This window comes from Patagioenas fasciata, chromosome W (assembly GCF_037038585.1).
Source record: "Patagioenas fasciata isolate bPatFas1 chromosome W, bPatFas1.hap1, whole genome shotgun sequence".
In the NCBI taxonomy this organism is placed as follows: Eukaryota; Metazoa; Chordata; class Aves; order Columbiformes; family Columbidae; genus Patagioenas; species Patagioenas fasciata.
In genome coordinates, this window is record NC_092559.1 from 61,170,597 (window position 1) to 61,186,008 (window position 15,412).

General features: G+C 41.4%; 1 protein-coding gene across 1 annotated transcript; it reads left to right on the forward strand.

Annotated features, from left to right (window-relative positions):
• Window positions 1-1,314: 1,314 nt before the first annotated feature.
• On the forward strand, window positions 1,315-15,311 carry LOC139826333 (NAD(P) transhydrogenase, mitochondrial-like). Its single transcript, XM_071801633.1, is given in 11 exon segments — window positions 1,315-1,368; window positions 3,154-3,221; window positions 3,223-3,305; window positions 7,386-7,551; window positions 8,343-8,450; window positions 11,503-11,570; window positions 11,573-11,619; window positions 12,471-12,513; window positions 12,516-12,636; window positions 13,111-13,373; window positions 14,668-15,311. Coding segments are annotated over 11 exon segments (1,665 nt in total).
• Window positions 15,312-15,412: the final 101 nt, after the last annotated feature.

Consider the following 15,412-nt stretch of genomic DNA (forward strand, 5'->3'; position numbering starts at 1 on the left):
AAGTTTACTTTTCCAAGCATTTGTTTCAAACAATCATTTTCATCTTTAAGAAAGTTATTCTCATTTGTGAGTTTATCAACACGAACTCTTAATTTTTCCCCTGTCTGTTTTTCAAAAGCCAATGATGATTTCAGCACTTTATTTTAAAACTCCAGTGCCTGGTATTCAGCATTTGAAATTTGTCTGGGGAAAGGGGATACTTGAGATTCTTGGAATTCTTGTTGAACACAAGACAAACAGGTTCCCAAGACTGTACAGATCACTGTCTTGCCTTTGCTCACTTTCTGTGTAATTAAACATTGTTCAATGTGTTCTATCACTTTCATCCTTCCAAAATTTATGAACCCACCCCTTCCCAATCTCTGAAGGGGAACATTTGTATTTTTGCAACAGTTGATTCATGGCATCCTGCTTTCGGTGCGTCAATTTTTCTCTTGCGTTAAGATGATTAATTTAGCGGAATTTAAGCCCTCGTGCAAGGCGGCTAGGCTGAACTCCTAAGTGATACCCAATTCCATCAAACAACCTCAGGTCAGCACTATAAGTCCGACTGTGCTCAACAATCAGTCTGGTGTACACACGCAGATTCACAAATAGTATAACATATACTATAAGTCTGAGTGCATTGATGTTGAATTCACACAATTACATTCATGAATAGTGAGGGCCAGTTGCAATCATTGAATTTACACACGTGCCCAGGTTCATGAATAGTACAGTATATACTATAAGGCTGGGCGTATTCAATGAGAAATTCTCATGACTAGATCCACAAATAATGAGGTTTATTAAAGCAACAGGTACAGGTTCTTTTAGATGTCATTGATAAATACACTGCCTGCAAAAACACACTTTAGTTGCAAAATACACTTTAGCTGTAAAACAAATGTTAGTTGCAGGAAGTATTGGTACCATATATATGTATAAATTTTAAGATGACTATATAGTATGTGGCAGTTGCACACCCCATTCTCCCTTCCCCCTCTCCTTCAATGTGGAAGGTGCATGCACACCCACCCCCTTCCCCAATACCTCCCCCTCTCCTGCAATGGGGCAGTTAATAGCTCCTTTTGTTTAACCCTCTGTCGGGAAGTTTCTGGGTGTCCATAGCCAGAGTAGGGGGGGTGCTGAGAAGTTTCAGGGCACCCATAGCCAGAGTGGGGGTGCAGAGGAACTGAGAAGCTTCTGGAATGCCCACAGCCAGATCTGACAAGACTATAAAAATGGGGTTCCCGCCAAGGCTTCCCTTTGTGTGTGTCCTCTTGGAGCAGAGGGCCAAAATGCAGCCAAGAGAGACTCTCCCCCTAGACCGGCATGCTGTCTAAGGTAACCTCCCAGAACTGGGACCTGCCTCATCTCCGTGTGTGGGTGAGTTATAACTTAATAATTCCTCGCTGGACTAGCGAGTGTATTTTCCTTAATAATTCCTTGCTTTAATATAAGAGAATGTTTTCCTCACTAGACAAGTGAGTGTATTTTCCTGGAATCAGGGATGGCTCTGGCGTTGTTTTTTGTGAGCCACATGTATGCACACTGTGGATCTCCATTATTCTTATTTGTTGTACCCCAATAATTTCCTCAAATGATATCCGAACCTGTATTTTATGTTACCGGAGTGCTAACTGATTGTATAAACCCTGTTTCTAATTGGTTGTTTTCCTGGACTTTCCTGGACAGAATAAAAGTCTGTTTTGGACCTGGTTGTCCGCCTAAAACTAATTTTGGGGTCCCTCCGTGACATAGTGCTATTAATGTGATTACGAATGCAAGCTTGAAGTCTAAGTGCCTTGGGGAAAACTTAGTATAACTAAATGCACAAATCTTACCCAAGAGCATTCTCCTCAGGACAGGGAGGATAGGCTCAGCCTGTGGACTGGTCCCAGAAGTCCTATTATGTTGTTTTTCCCTTGACTTCTCAGTGATGGTGTCTTCCCCCACACTTACTCTATTGTTCGGGTATTTTATACAATTTTCTAGGTTTAGGTGGAGCTTGAGTGACTCTAGGCATACATACCTTTGTTATTGATTGTTGTAAAAAACCCTTGCTTCAAATTTTAAGGTAAAACCCTCACTATGCATGCTCAAAGAGACTTAGTGGGTGTCACTGGGGCAGGTATCCTTTGAGATGGAGGTGTGTTTTGGTATTATAATGAGATTATAATGAACAAAGTTCATCCATAGGACAAATTTCTGGCTCAATAACCAGAATTTTGGATGGAATTGAATATTTATCCTCTTTAATTGACAGCAGCTGTACCTTATCTTCAAAATTGGCAGCAGCTATACCATCTGGTTCTTATACCTGCCTTATACACAGGACTTGGCTGTAGTATCTTCACACCATTCCATTTCCCAGTTCGTCTTAATTGCTAGTACACTGAGCTTCCTCATGCACTATCAATTAAGGATGCAGGCGAGGTGTGTGTGGGGGTGTGAAATCATACAGAGCAGATTTCTTCCTCGCTGCACAGCTGCCTTATATGCTGAAGATGTGGATATAGTTTTATTCTCAATAAGTGTATTATTGATAATTAGTTTCAATAATTTACCCTCTCAGTAATTATTTCACAATTAGGAAATAATAAAATACAAATTTGGGGCATGCACTAGTATGGGCTCTCCTTGTGCAACTATTAGGAAATAATAATCTGCAGTTAATGTAAGAGGTATTAATTTCTGTTGAGTTTTGCTGCATGATGTTGCCAACATTTTGTAATGCTTATTAATATCTATTGTGGAGGAGGCTTGCTTTGACTTCTGCTCTCTCAAATCACTAAAGCGGTGTGTACAACTTTTAGGTCTGACAGGTCCAGCAGTTATTCCTCTAGAGGCCTGGCATGTCTGGAACCTTGCTCAGGTTGGGGCAGACTCTGATAACAGTTCAGATCTGTAGCAGAACTTGCTTTTTCCAAGAGCCTTTTTTTTTTCTTTGGACAGATGTTATCCATTTAAGGTACTTTCCCTCTTTGGTTTGATTCCTGCTTTCAAGCCCTGTGCTGTGTTTCTGCCAGGTGTTTCCTCCAGGCTGATGTGGGGAAAAAAGGAAAGATGTTCTTGTGGTATGGCTCTAGAGTTGCAGGATTAAGAAGAGTAGACTCCTTGAACTATGAAGCATCTGCTATGTTAGGGATAACTGTAAATATCTCTTGTCAGGATGGCAAGGTGATTTTCCCAGGACCTTCACCAAATAACATTTCTCAAGGAGCCCCTGTGAAGCAGAAGACTAGCAGAAATGGAAGTGGAAAAAGCAACTACTATTACATCTTTTAAAAAAACTATAACCAGGGCATCTGTATACACAGCTGGTAGGCAACTTCCAGAGTTGGAGAATCGGTGTAGTGTTCATCATTTGGCACTTAGTGCCATAATCTAGTAAATGAACGGGAGTTGGACCAAAGGTTGGACTTGATAATCTCTGAGGTCTTTTCCAACCCAGTCAATTCTGTGATTCTGTAATATTTTTCAGTGACTCCTCATTTTCCTCTCTCAATTTTATAATGATGTATCCTAGTGCAAAATCAGTGTAGTGTAATAGTTGCTTTTGAGATGAGAAAATAAAATTTTAGAAGTTTAACAAATAGTATTAATATTTCAGGCAGTGCTGACTCATGCTGTGTGCATGTATGTGTGTTTGGCTTTATTTAAATAATCGGTAAAATACTTAAAATTCTGAAGGACTCCTGCTAGGGACTGTGCAGCAGAATCAATTTAATGCCATTGCTTTCTTCAGTCTTTAATGTGTTATATGAGACTTGACTGCCCACAACCTGCTGAACTATTGAGAACAGGACATTGTCTTAAAAAATAAATATTGGCCCTTCATCGAATCACAGAATGTTAGGGATTGGAAGGGACCTCAAGAGATCATCTAGTCCAATCCCCCTGCCGGAGCAGGAACACTTAGATGAGGCTACACAGGAAGGTGTCCAGGCAGGTTTTAAATGTTTCCAGAGTAGGAGACTCCACAACCGCCCTGGGCAGCCACTTCCAGTGTTCTGTTACCCTCACTGAGAAGAAGTTTCTTCTCAAATTTAAGTGGAACCTCTTGTGTTCCAGTTTGTACCCATTGCCCCTTGTCCTATCATTGGTTGTCACCGAGAAGAGCCTGGCTCCATCCTCGTGACACTTATCCTTTATATATTTATAAACATTAATGAGGTCACCCCTCAGTCTCCTCTTCTCCAAGCTAAAAAGACCCAGCTCCCTCAGCCTTTCCTCATAAGGGAGATGCTCCATTCCCTTAATCATCTTCGTGGCTCTGCGCTGGACTCTCTCCAGCAGTTCCCTGTCCTTCTTGAACTGAGGGGTCCAGAACTGGACACAATATTCCAGATGTGGTCTCACCAGGGCAGAGTAGAGGGGAAGGAGAACCTCTCTTGACCTACTAACCACCCCCTTTCTAATACACTCCAGGATGCCATTGACCTTCTTGGCCACAAGGGCACAGTGCTGGCTCATGGACATCCTGCTGTCCACCAGGACCCCCAGGTCCCTTTCCCCTATACTGCTCTCTAATAGGTCATTCCCCAACTTATACTGGAACCTGGGGTTGTTCCTACTCAGATGCAAGACTCTACACTTTCCCTTGTTATATTTCAATAAATTTTTCCCTGCCCAACTCTCCAGCCTGTCCAGGTCTCGCTGGATGGCAGCACAACCTTCTGGCATGTCAGCCACTCCTCCCAGCTTGGTGTCATCAGCAAACTTGATGATAATACACTCTTTTCTCTCAAAAATTCTATTCCACTCTGTTCCCACTTCCTGTCTTTTGGTGTTCTGCGTTGTGATGGATGCACTTCATCCCCCCCGCCCCCAGTCAAACCAGCAGTAGTTTGGTCCAGGCTCCAGAGGAGGGAAAGGCCTGAGCTGTGTCCAGACCAATAACTCCTTTTAGGAAACCCACAGGGAAGCAGAACACCACACTGAACACAGATAAATTGTGGGTGCAGGGAGTCTTGTGCATACCTTTCCTACTGTATGCAATTTGACTGTGAGTCAAGCACTTCATTCTATAAATATGACAGCCCAGGTGAGCCTACTTTGAGCTCTCTCTGCTAAATAAGTGGGCTGTATGGCAGGTCAGTGGATGAGCCCAATTTAAGTTTAATACTAATAATTTAGCTTAAGTAAATGCACACTAAATATAATGAATTATTTAGAAGTATAAGGTTGTATGATTTTTAATATACTGTCTGCTTCATGTTACTTAGTAAGCTGGATTTGCTGAAATCTTAAGCTGCAAAGTTCTGCTCATATATACCAAAAGCAACTACAAACTACAATGAACACCTGCAAGATAAAGTCTAGTTTGCACTTTGCTGGGAAGAATGGAACTGACTGAGGAAAAAATAACTATTTCAAGGCTAACGTGGAGACATTACAGACATCTGCAAAACGAGGCCCATTTTGCACTTTGCTGAGAAGAAAAGGATTTATTCAGACAAAACAACGCCTGAAAGGCTATGGACCATAAGCAATGTCTACAGCTAAATATAATAAAGGCACATATGAGGTCAGTGAAAAAGATCCAAGGAGAAACAAAGAAGACCCCAAACTGAAATATTGTTATTGGACTGAATCATGGTATGAATGGTCTGTAAATGTGGGGGACTATGGTGGGTCCGTGGATTCCCTGACGGAGGACATGGGAACAGAAATTAGCCTTGAAGATATGAAGGCCTACCCATGAGAAAGATGGGAGTAAAGGAGTATCCGGAGATATTAAGGATGTACCCGTGAGAGAGAAGGGAGTAGAAGAGTAACACTGATGATAGCAAAATCAGCCAATGAGATGTTACTGCTGTAACTTGTAACCAATAGTGAAGAGACACATGAATTGGTAAAACTGTATAAAAATGCACTTGTGGCAATAAATGGCATCTACTACTTTCATCCTGGAAGAACTTGGTCCATGTCGTTTGTCCGTCTCAACCACGACATGTAAAGATATAAATTTTTATGGTTTTCTGTACTCAGGTTGGACCTCTGTGCAGGTACCCAGCTTGAGCCAGCCCTCCTACTCCATTTTTTTTTTTTTTTTAATTTCTGAGAATTTTGTTTCCTGAAAGTTTTCTCTGTGAATGGTTATCAGACCTCATCTAAAAGTTTGCCTCTGGATTTCTAAAATATAGACTCCAGAGCAAATGGTTATCAGGGAGGGAACGCTTGAAAGTTTGCTCTGTGAATGGGTATCAGACCTCCCCTGAAAATTTGCCTTCAGAGCTCTAAAATACAGACTCTGGAGCGAATGGTTATCAGGGAGAGAAGAATTCTGAAAGTTTGCTTTGCGAACAAGTACAGGCCCCTATGGCGATTGAGAATGATGCATATGGAGACACAGACATAGATGCACAGACACAGAGTTCTTGTTAGCAGCCAGAGCGGAGCCATGTAGAGCTGAGCTGAGAGTTCTTTAATTAACACTTCTCAGTTTATAGGTTTACAGATATGGGCCTGGACCGAGAAGTTAGACAGGATGTTTTTTCAAAAAATGTTATTCCAAACACACAGGCCCAGGCCCAACATTCACACGTCATACATATGGGGGTGGTGTTCCAACCCGAGATATTATTCTCACTGACCTGGACTATCACTCCTTACACTCATAAAAAACATACTTCTGTATAACCTGTCCAAGGCCCTTTATGTTTTGACTAATTGCTGTGATTTAATCATGTTAGTATTATTCATCTGGATGGTCATGTTAGTATTGATCTTCCTTTATCATCCAGGTGGCTGGACCCACATGTCCTGACATTTCCACAGGCCCCTGGAGAGAAGACACCTGAAAGTTTGTTTCATAAATGGATATCAGGCTCCTGGAGAGAAGGTAAGTAGCAGTCGACTTGGCATATTTCCCCAATGTAGTAAATAATAGAGTGAGCCTGCCACTGAACTCTTTTAAGTCACACTTTTCTTTGAGAAATCTAAATATTGTACTGCAGTAAGCAGAACCCTAAATTACTCCCCCATGACGTGCGTGTCAGAACTTCTGTGTGAGGTAATTAATGGAGTATTTTTAACATTAACCGATGTTTTTAATACTCTTTGAGTCTTTCAAGTATTATCTCAACATTACTGTGACTCTTCTACAGTTTTGCTATAGATAGGAGGCAGCGTTGGGGTAGAAACCTATCTGCTGCTTTTTCTGCATGCATAACAAAGATGTTGGTATTATATTTATGGATTTATTTGCTATTGTAAAAGAACCACTAGCACTTAAAGAGCCTTGTAGCTGACAAAGATATCCAGTTGATCTTGAAACAAGTCCATGCACAAAACTCTATTTTGCTTTTAGCTCAGTTCTGGACTCCTGTTGTACAGAGTGTAAATGTTAAGAAATAATTCAAAAGTTATAGAAAAGTTTTGTTGTGCTTTTCTTCTAGGTTTAGTGGGCATATTAGGACTGGGCATCGTAGCTCCTAATACTGCTTTGACACAAATGCTGATGATGTTTGACCTAGCTGGAATAGTGGGGTACCATACAGAATGGGGTGTGACTCCTGCTCTTCCCTCTCCACTCATGTTAGCGACTAATGCTATCTCAGGTAAGTAGCTGTCATACAACTTCTTGTTTTCTATTTGAAATAAACACTGCTACTTTTACTTGAACTTTTGACAAAAGTCTTCTGAAGTGCCTTTTAAAATGCCAAAGAGCCTAGTACTGCTTTGCATCTCTGAGTTGTCCTTGCAATTTATGAAAGTAACCTGGAACATACTATTTCCAAGAGTATGTTTTTTCAAAAGGAAAGCAAATGTGGTTCTGTGTATTTCTTGCTTTTATAAGCAATTTTCAACTCTTAAACAGTTCACTTTAAAATTTGCTTTGTTTGGAGTGCTGCAGTCTCTCATACAACACATCTTTCCTCCCAAAATGTTGCCCTGAAAATAACTTGTCTGTCATGTTTTCTGCTTTCTTTTTTTCCTCTCCTCAAACTATGTATTTTGAGGAGGGGAAAAAAAAAAGAAAATTTTCCTAACAGTGATCTGTAAGATTCATAACCTTATAAATATGTAAGATTTTATATAACTGTGTGTATATATGTGACAAGTCATGAGTCTGATCTATTTTGACTATTAAAAGCAAAGTTTCCTTTATCAAACAAGTACTTGGAGGCTGTGTGCTTGAGGCACTGTGCTTTAAAACTACATTCATATACTATTTTTTCTTTTATAACGTTTATATTGCTGAAAAAGATCATGGCAGTCTTTCTTTAAATAGTAATGTGTAGAGTATGGGTAAAATTTGAGTTGACTGTTATTTTTTTGATAGGTGAAAGGAAACTTGCTCTAGCTATAAAGCCTTTTAAGGTTCATTAACACTTTTTTTCCTTTTAAATAAGACTAACTGCACTTGGTGGACTGGTATGGATGGTAGGAAACTATCTCTCTGAAAATTCTCCTCAAAGTCTAGCAGTGCTTTCAACCTTTATCTCTTCAATCAATATTGCAGGTTTTTTTTTTCCCCTGAGGTCAACTTAGATCACTTGTGTAATTCCTTTAATTCTTCTAGCTCTTACAGTGTGTAGATTCCAGAAATATTCTGGGAATAGAGTCTGAGAGCATCCATCAACAAAGAGAGGAGGAAAAACAAAACAAACCCACAAAAAAAAAAAAAAAAAGGCAAGCAACCAACCAACCAAAACACCAAAAAAAAACACCCCACCACAAAACCAGATTTCATGGTAGTTGTTGTATCTGGTTCACACACCCTGTGGTGCAACCTTTGTTTAAGGAACTATTTAAATGTGCATTTTTCTTTTACAGTATCCTTTCGGGGATGACTATATAAAATATTTTTTCCCTGTATATCACAAGATAGCAATGTGTGGGAACAACAGGACATGCGGTTCCAGTCACCAAGATGATTAAGGAAGATCAATACTAACATGACCATCTGGACAAATAATACTAACATGATTAAATTACAGCAATTAGTCAAAACATAAAGGGCCTTGGATAGGTTAAACAGAAGTATGTTTTTTATGACTGTAAGGAATGATAACCCAGGCCAGCGAGAATGATATCTCGGGCCAGAAAACTGCCCCCCGTACATATGACGTATAAATGTTGGGCCTGGGCATGTGAATTAGTGGGTCAGAAAAGTGCCCACAAGATATGCATGGGAACGTGACTGAAAACAGTCACAAGATGAGTATGGTATGTTTGGAATAACAATGATTGAAAAAAAAAATCTTGTCTAACCTCTTGGTCCAGGCCTGTATCTGTAAACCTGTACATTGAGAACTATTAATTAAAGAAGGCTCAGCTTGGCTCAGCTCTGCCTGGCTCTGCTCTCGCTGTCTGCGTCTCTGTCTGCGTCTCCATTGCGTCTCTGTATGCATCGTTCTCTGTTGCCGCAAATGGTGCCCCTAGTGTGAGTGCATGACCCCTGTGAGGGTCTTCATCGAGTAGTATGAATAGTGGCAATCACACAATCTGACAGGTGAGTAAATTTTTGTGGGCACACATTTCTGGGTGTAACAGGGACAGCAACCCTCATTGAACGAGTGGGTTGCAGGACTGCGTTAGCATGGGATAATCTACTTACCCTGAACATAAGCTATATCTGCAAATTTACAGCATGTATTACATGCTTCTGAGTATTGCCTTCCTGAAAATCAAACAGCTTGTCAGGAATGTAAGTTAATCGTTTTATTGGTTGTTGTTACAATTGTTTGTTTGTAGCGTTGTTTGTGTAAGTGCGCTGTAAGCCTTCTCCTCCCCTTCTCCTGCTTGTGCTGCCAGCCGCTCTGTGCTTCCCCCTCTTCTCCCTCTCTCTTTTTGAGGTTTTTACTTACAAGATGGGGTCAGAAACATCTGTTTTCAGTTATGTTCTTAAGAAATCAGTATTAGGATGTGTTTTAAAACATAGGAAAGTACTTGGAAATATGAGGAAGGAGGATCTTGTGAAATATTGTAATCAATGGTGGCTGCTGTGTAAGTTAGATGATTGGGAAAAGTGGTTGGAGAATAGAACCTTGAAGTATAATACTTTGTTGCAGTTATTGTTGTTTTTAAAGCGAGAAGAGCAAGACAAAAATAAATCTCTACAAGAGATCATTAAATCATTGCAGTCAGATTTACAAGTGGAATGGTTTGAACTTGAACAAGCTGAGAGAGAATTAACTGATAACAACACGAGTCACAGAAAACTTGCAGAACAGTCTGCAAGATACTTTTCATTATTAACCAGCTTACTAACAAAACAGTGGGTGGGCAGGTGCCGATTGGGCTCCAGCGTGCATTGACCTGCACTGTCTGCATCTCTTTGTCCCCATATGCGTCTCTGTATGCGTTGCATTCAGTCACTGCAGTACTGTATTTGTCTTTGTATTCTTTTTCCCACTTGAAAAATATACTAGTGACATAGAACAAAATTCTGCTTTCTTAATCTTCAAAAGTCTCAGCTTCATGAATGAAAAAAGATGCAAAAGTGGGTAATGTGACTTATAAATACTATTTTTTGCTAGAGTAGACAGGGAAAAGAGCATATTCATAAACTAAGCTGTACTCTACAGTCAGCATATAGAGCCAGAGCAAGTCCTCCAGGATGTTACTCTGATTACGTCTTTGATTCCTGGTGATTTTCCAGCTTACTACTTTTTCGGAGGCTTTATTCATGTGTGGCAGTTGCACTCCCCCCCCCCCTCCCTGAGAACCATTGTGACCGTTGCACATTGCCCTCTCCTTCAATGGGGCAGTTAATGGCTCTTTTGTGAGACCCTTGAGTCGGTTGACCGGGGTCCTTAGGAAAGGAGGGGGGGTGCAGGGAAGCTGTGAAGCTTCTGGAATGCCTACAGCCAGAGTAGAGGGGTGCAGAGAAGCCAAGAAGCTTCTGGAATGCCCACAGCCAGATCTGATCAGACTATAAAACAGGGTTCCTGCCGAAGATTCCCTTTGTGTCATCTTCTCGGAGCTGCGGGTCTGCCGAGTCGAGAGTCCTTCTCTTAGACTGGGATGTCGTCTAAGGAAACTTCCCGGGATTGGAAGCACCTCACCTCCTCGTTTGGGTGAGTGATAATTTAAGTCCTTGCCTAGCCAGGCAAGTGTAGTCCTTGCCGGACAGGCAAGTGTGGTCCTTGCTGGTCAGGCAAGTGAATTCCTTGCTGGTCGGGCAAGTGTAGTATCCTAGAGTCAGAGGGCTCTGGCTTTGTTTCTTGTGAGTGCGTGCATGCACACTGTGGATGCCCATTATTATTATTTTGCTGCACCCCAATAATCTCCTCAACTGATATACGAATCTGTATTTTATGTTGCCGGAGTCCTAACTAATTGTATAAACCCCGTTTTGGTCGGTTCATTGGCTGTACTTTTCCGGCCAGAATAAAGTCTGTTTTGGACCTTGTTGTCCACCTAAAATTGACTCTGGGGTCCCTCCACGACATGATGTCAGTTACTAACTTTGTGTACTAATATGGTTTAACCAAGTATTTCTCTTATAGCTTGGCATATGATGAGTTTTAGATTTTATTTCTTAAAAATTGTTGCTTTCTTTTGATTGGGTGTGTTTCTAGTTACACAGAGAATGCCTGATATGCCCACAGACCTTCCTGAGTACAACTACTTGTACGAGGAGGCTATGCAGCTGCTCTCAGTGGTGGCTATAATATTGAACAGGTAAGAAGATAACTTTGTGGCTTTCAGCCCACTGTTCACAGCAAGGTATGATTCTTCAGTGCTTACTCTGTTAAGGAGTAAATAACAAATTAACCATGGTCTTTTAATCAGCTGTGTATTCCAACAAAGCCAATATGAAGTTAATTAATCTTGCAATCATACTGCAAATGCAGAATCTGCAAATTTCTGAAAGTTATTTGGAGTGACAGTTAAAGTAGGTATGATGTGGATGGGATGAGATTTCAGCACAGAGGGTCGTACAGGGATTATACCTGTAGCACCTTTTATGGTAGACGAACTTCTGTTTGCATTTGTTTTAATAGTAAGAAAAATTCGTGTGTAGTGCCTTCTGTGTTTAGAAAAAGTGAATCCAAGCATAGCTTTATCCTAGTGGCCTGCAATACATTGAGGTTTTCTGAGTTATCTAGACATGTAGCTTGATTCATTTAAGCTTGTTTATACTTTTTGAAATCAGTTCAGATGCACCATAAGCAAATTCCAAAACTATTCCTATAATGAACAGGACAGTTTAGCTTTGTGATTGTACTAAAGAAAAACTCGCTTCTGAACTGTTGAGGAAAGTTGGCTTGATGCAAGTTTAGTATTCACAGTGCAGATAAACCAAGCTCATAAAATGAGGAAAAAGTTTAAAGAGTTATCACATATTAATTGGCCAAAATCACATCCCATACAATTTCTCACAGTCAAATTAAGAACAAGTTATCTGGTGACTTATATGCATTATGGAGAAATCTGCCCTTTTGTATAGTAATCAGAAAGATTTTGATAATGATTATACACTTTATGCCTCAATTTCATGTATGCATATTGATGTTTTTCTTATTTTAAAGATGATGTATCTGGTCTCAGGCTTATGCTGTGCTGGTGCCCTGGCCCTTGGACAACCCAAGGAACAGCTCATCTTGGAAATACTTTGGGTATGATTGGTGTTGCAGGAGGTATGCAAAATATTTTATAGGTCACAGGCAAATTGACTAACATTTATGACTTGCTTATGTTATTTTGCAAGTATGTGAACAAAGAATCATAAGTCCCAGGGGCTTTTATTAATGCACCAGGATGTGATAAAGAATGGAGAGACTGGTGGAAAAGCAGGAGCACATCATCTCTGTTAGGGAAACTGGGGATGCAGAGATGAATGAGCTTGCCCAATTTAATACTTCTGTTCAATTGCTGACTGAATGCTGCCAAATTAACTTTTTTGCACTGTACTTTCTTAACAGAAAATGTTGAATTTCTCAATATTTAATGATGCTTCTAAGAACGTGATTTGCTTTATTCTTCTCCTTAATTTCCATGATATCCTCATTGCACAAAATACACATATGCAACTTTCAGTTAAATGCCATAACAATTTCTAGTGTAGAACAAATTTTTCCATTGGAACTGGCATGTGTGTGCATGTATTCATTGTGCACTGAACCATGATATATCAAGTTCTAGCTGCACAGATTAGTTGTGTTTTGTAAGACTTCCCTCCTGTCTTCAACTCTCAATAGGTTTGGCAATTGCTAAACACATCCAGATTATAGATCTGCCTCAGCTAGTGGCTGCTTTCCATGGTTTGGTTGGTTTGGCTGCTGTACTCACCTGTGTAGCAGAATACATGATCAAATATCCTCACTTCACTACTGATCTAGTTGCAAACCTCACCAAGATTGTGGCATACCTTGGCACGTACATTGGTGGGATGACTTTCAGTGGCTCTCCTGTTGCTTATGGAAAACTGCAAGGTGAGAGACCTTCCATTCAGAACTAAGTATTTGTTAAAGCTCTGCATTTCGACTGCTGTGTAATTAGGAAGAAACATATTTTAAATCAGGTAAAAGTTCATATGTTTAATTCTTATGAGTGTACTTTTAAAAATTCTGTTCTTGTGTACAGATTTATGAATGGTTTGTCTTCAGTGCTTGGACATATTACTGCTATTAATTACCAAAGCATATGAGCTTTCCTCAGTTCATCTCATCTAGAAATTAGTGTTGCTTTAGTGTTGTTAAGACATTGTACCTGACTCTATTTTACTGAACCTTTATGATCACAACTTCGTCTTCCTGAGCAGCTATTTTAATTGAAACCCTGATGTTGCTGGACTCGATGAGCACCACTAATATTTATGGAATTTTGTTCTTAGCATTGCAGGCTTCATTTAGGTACGTAATATTGCAGTATCAGTTAAGACTGACTCACTTTAAACCATCCAATCCATTGTCTCTTTGCCTACTATGCAAACTCCACACCTCTTACTGTTTTTGTAAATGTCTTCTAAATTAAATACTCACTAATTCATGACTGTCACAGAGGCACCCTGAGGTTAGTTTAAGGGACAACAGGGTCCAAAACAACTTTTATTAAACCGGTGAGAAACAGGGTTTTAGCACTCCAAAAGTGACTTAAATACAGGTTCGGATATCAGTCGAGGAAAATTATTAAGGGGTAGCAACTAATACAACAGGCGGTCCACAGAGTGCATGCACATGGCTTCACCCAAAACAATGCCGGAACCGTCTCTGAGTCCCAGAGGAGTACACACTTGCCTGAACACAGTGCGGGATTATTCTTAAAGAGATACACGTACTCGTAGTGAGTACGGAAAGTGTACACTCGCGATTCCACAAGGGTAAATTTATAATACACTCGCAATCCTGCGAGGGTTAATTTACTTACACGTGCAAATGTGCACGGAATACTACACGTGCTTATGTGGAAGCACAGGAAGAAAATACACTCGCGATTGTGCGAGGAAATAATTTAAAGTATGCGTGCAAATGTGCACGGAAAGGATAAATACACTCGCAATCCTGCGAGAAGTTTTACTCACACCCGTGACGGCAAGGCAAGCGGAGTCTCCATCCCGGGGATGGACCATGCTGTCCCTTAAGCTAACCTCGGGGTGCCTCCGTGACATTTTTGGCGTAGTCGGCAGGATATCAGATATCGAGGAATTATTTAGAGGGTTGAATAATATTTCTGCAGCAACTTGGCGTCTCGCGGTGTGTTTCCTTCTGGCCGTTTGCTTCAACTTAGCGCAGGATGTGTGTAAACTTGACTTCCAAATAGAGGAAGACGTTTTGCGGCAAAACAAACGCGCAGACTTTTTAAGCGAACACCCCTTTCCCCCCCCACTTATCGACACTGAAAACAGTGTTGATGAAATAGAAAGAGAGGATGTGCGCCCTCTCATTGAAATAGAGACGTGTACATGCTTGCTTTGTGTTGCCCTGTGTGCCGAGGGTGATCGGATATTGTTGAGTGGTAGTTCGGACGCTTCCCCACCCCCTGCCGAGGGATCCGGTACTGGTGGCGCTGCGACCGGTTCGTGGGAGCCTTGGTGGGTTCGCTATAGCTGGCCGCTCCCTTCCCGACCGGCTGGTCCCGATTGCCCATCACAGTCGAGACCGCGACCTGTCCCTAGCCGCGGTGCCCAGACGGTCCCTCCCCCATATCGGCAACTCGGAGGATCCGGCATAGCAAAGCCCGACCTCGCGAGTGCCGGCGACCGTCTTGGGACTGGCGGCGTGAAACGGGTCAGCCTGAAAGAGCCGCTAGAAATACATGTCCAGTACGGGCGTGACCCAAAAAACGTAGGCAAACTTCCCCCCGTAAAGCTTCTACCGCCTGTCCGCGCACCTCCTCCCGGCTGGCCCCCCCCCACCGTTCCTGGTATCTAAGTCCTGGTGGTGTGGGGCGGGGCAGCCCAGCCTCGCGGGCGCTGGCAGGCAACCACCTTCCCTGGGTTGGCCGCCTCCCCCTCCTCGTTGTGGGCGGGAGC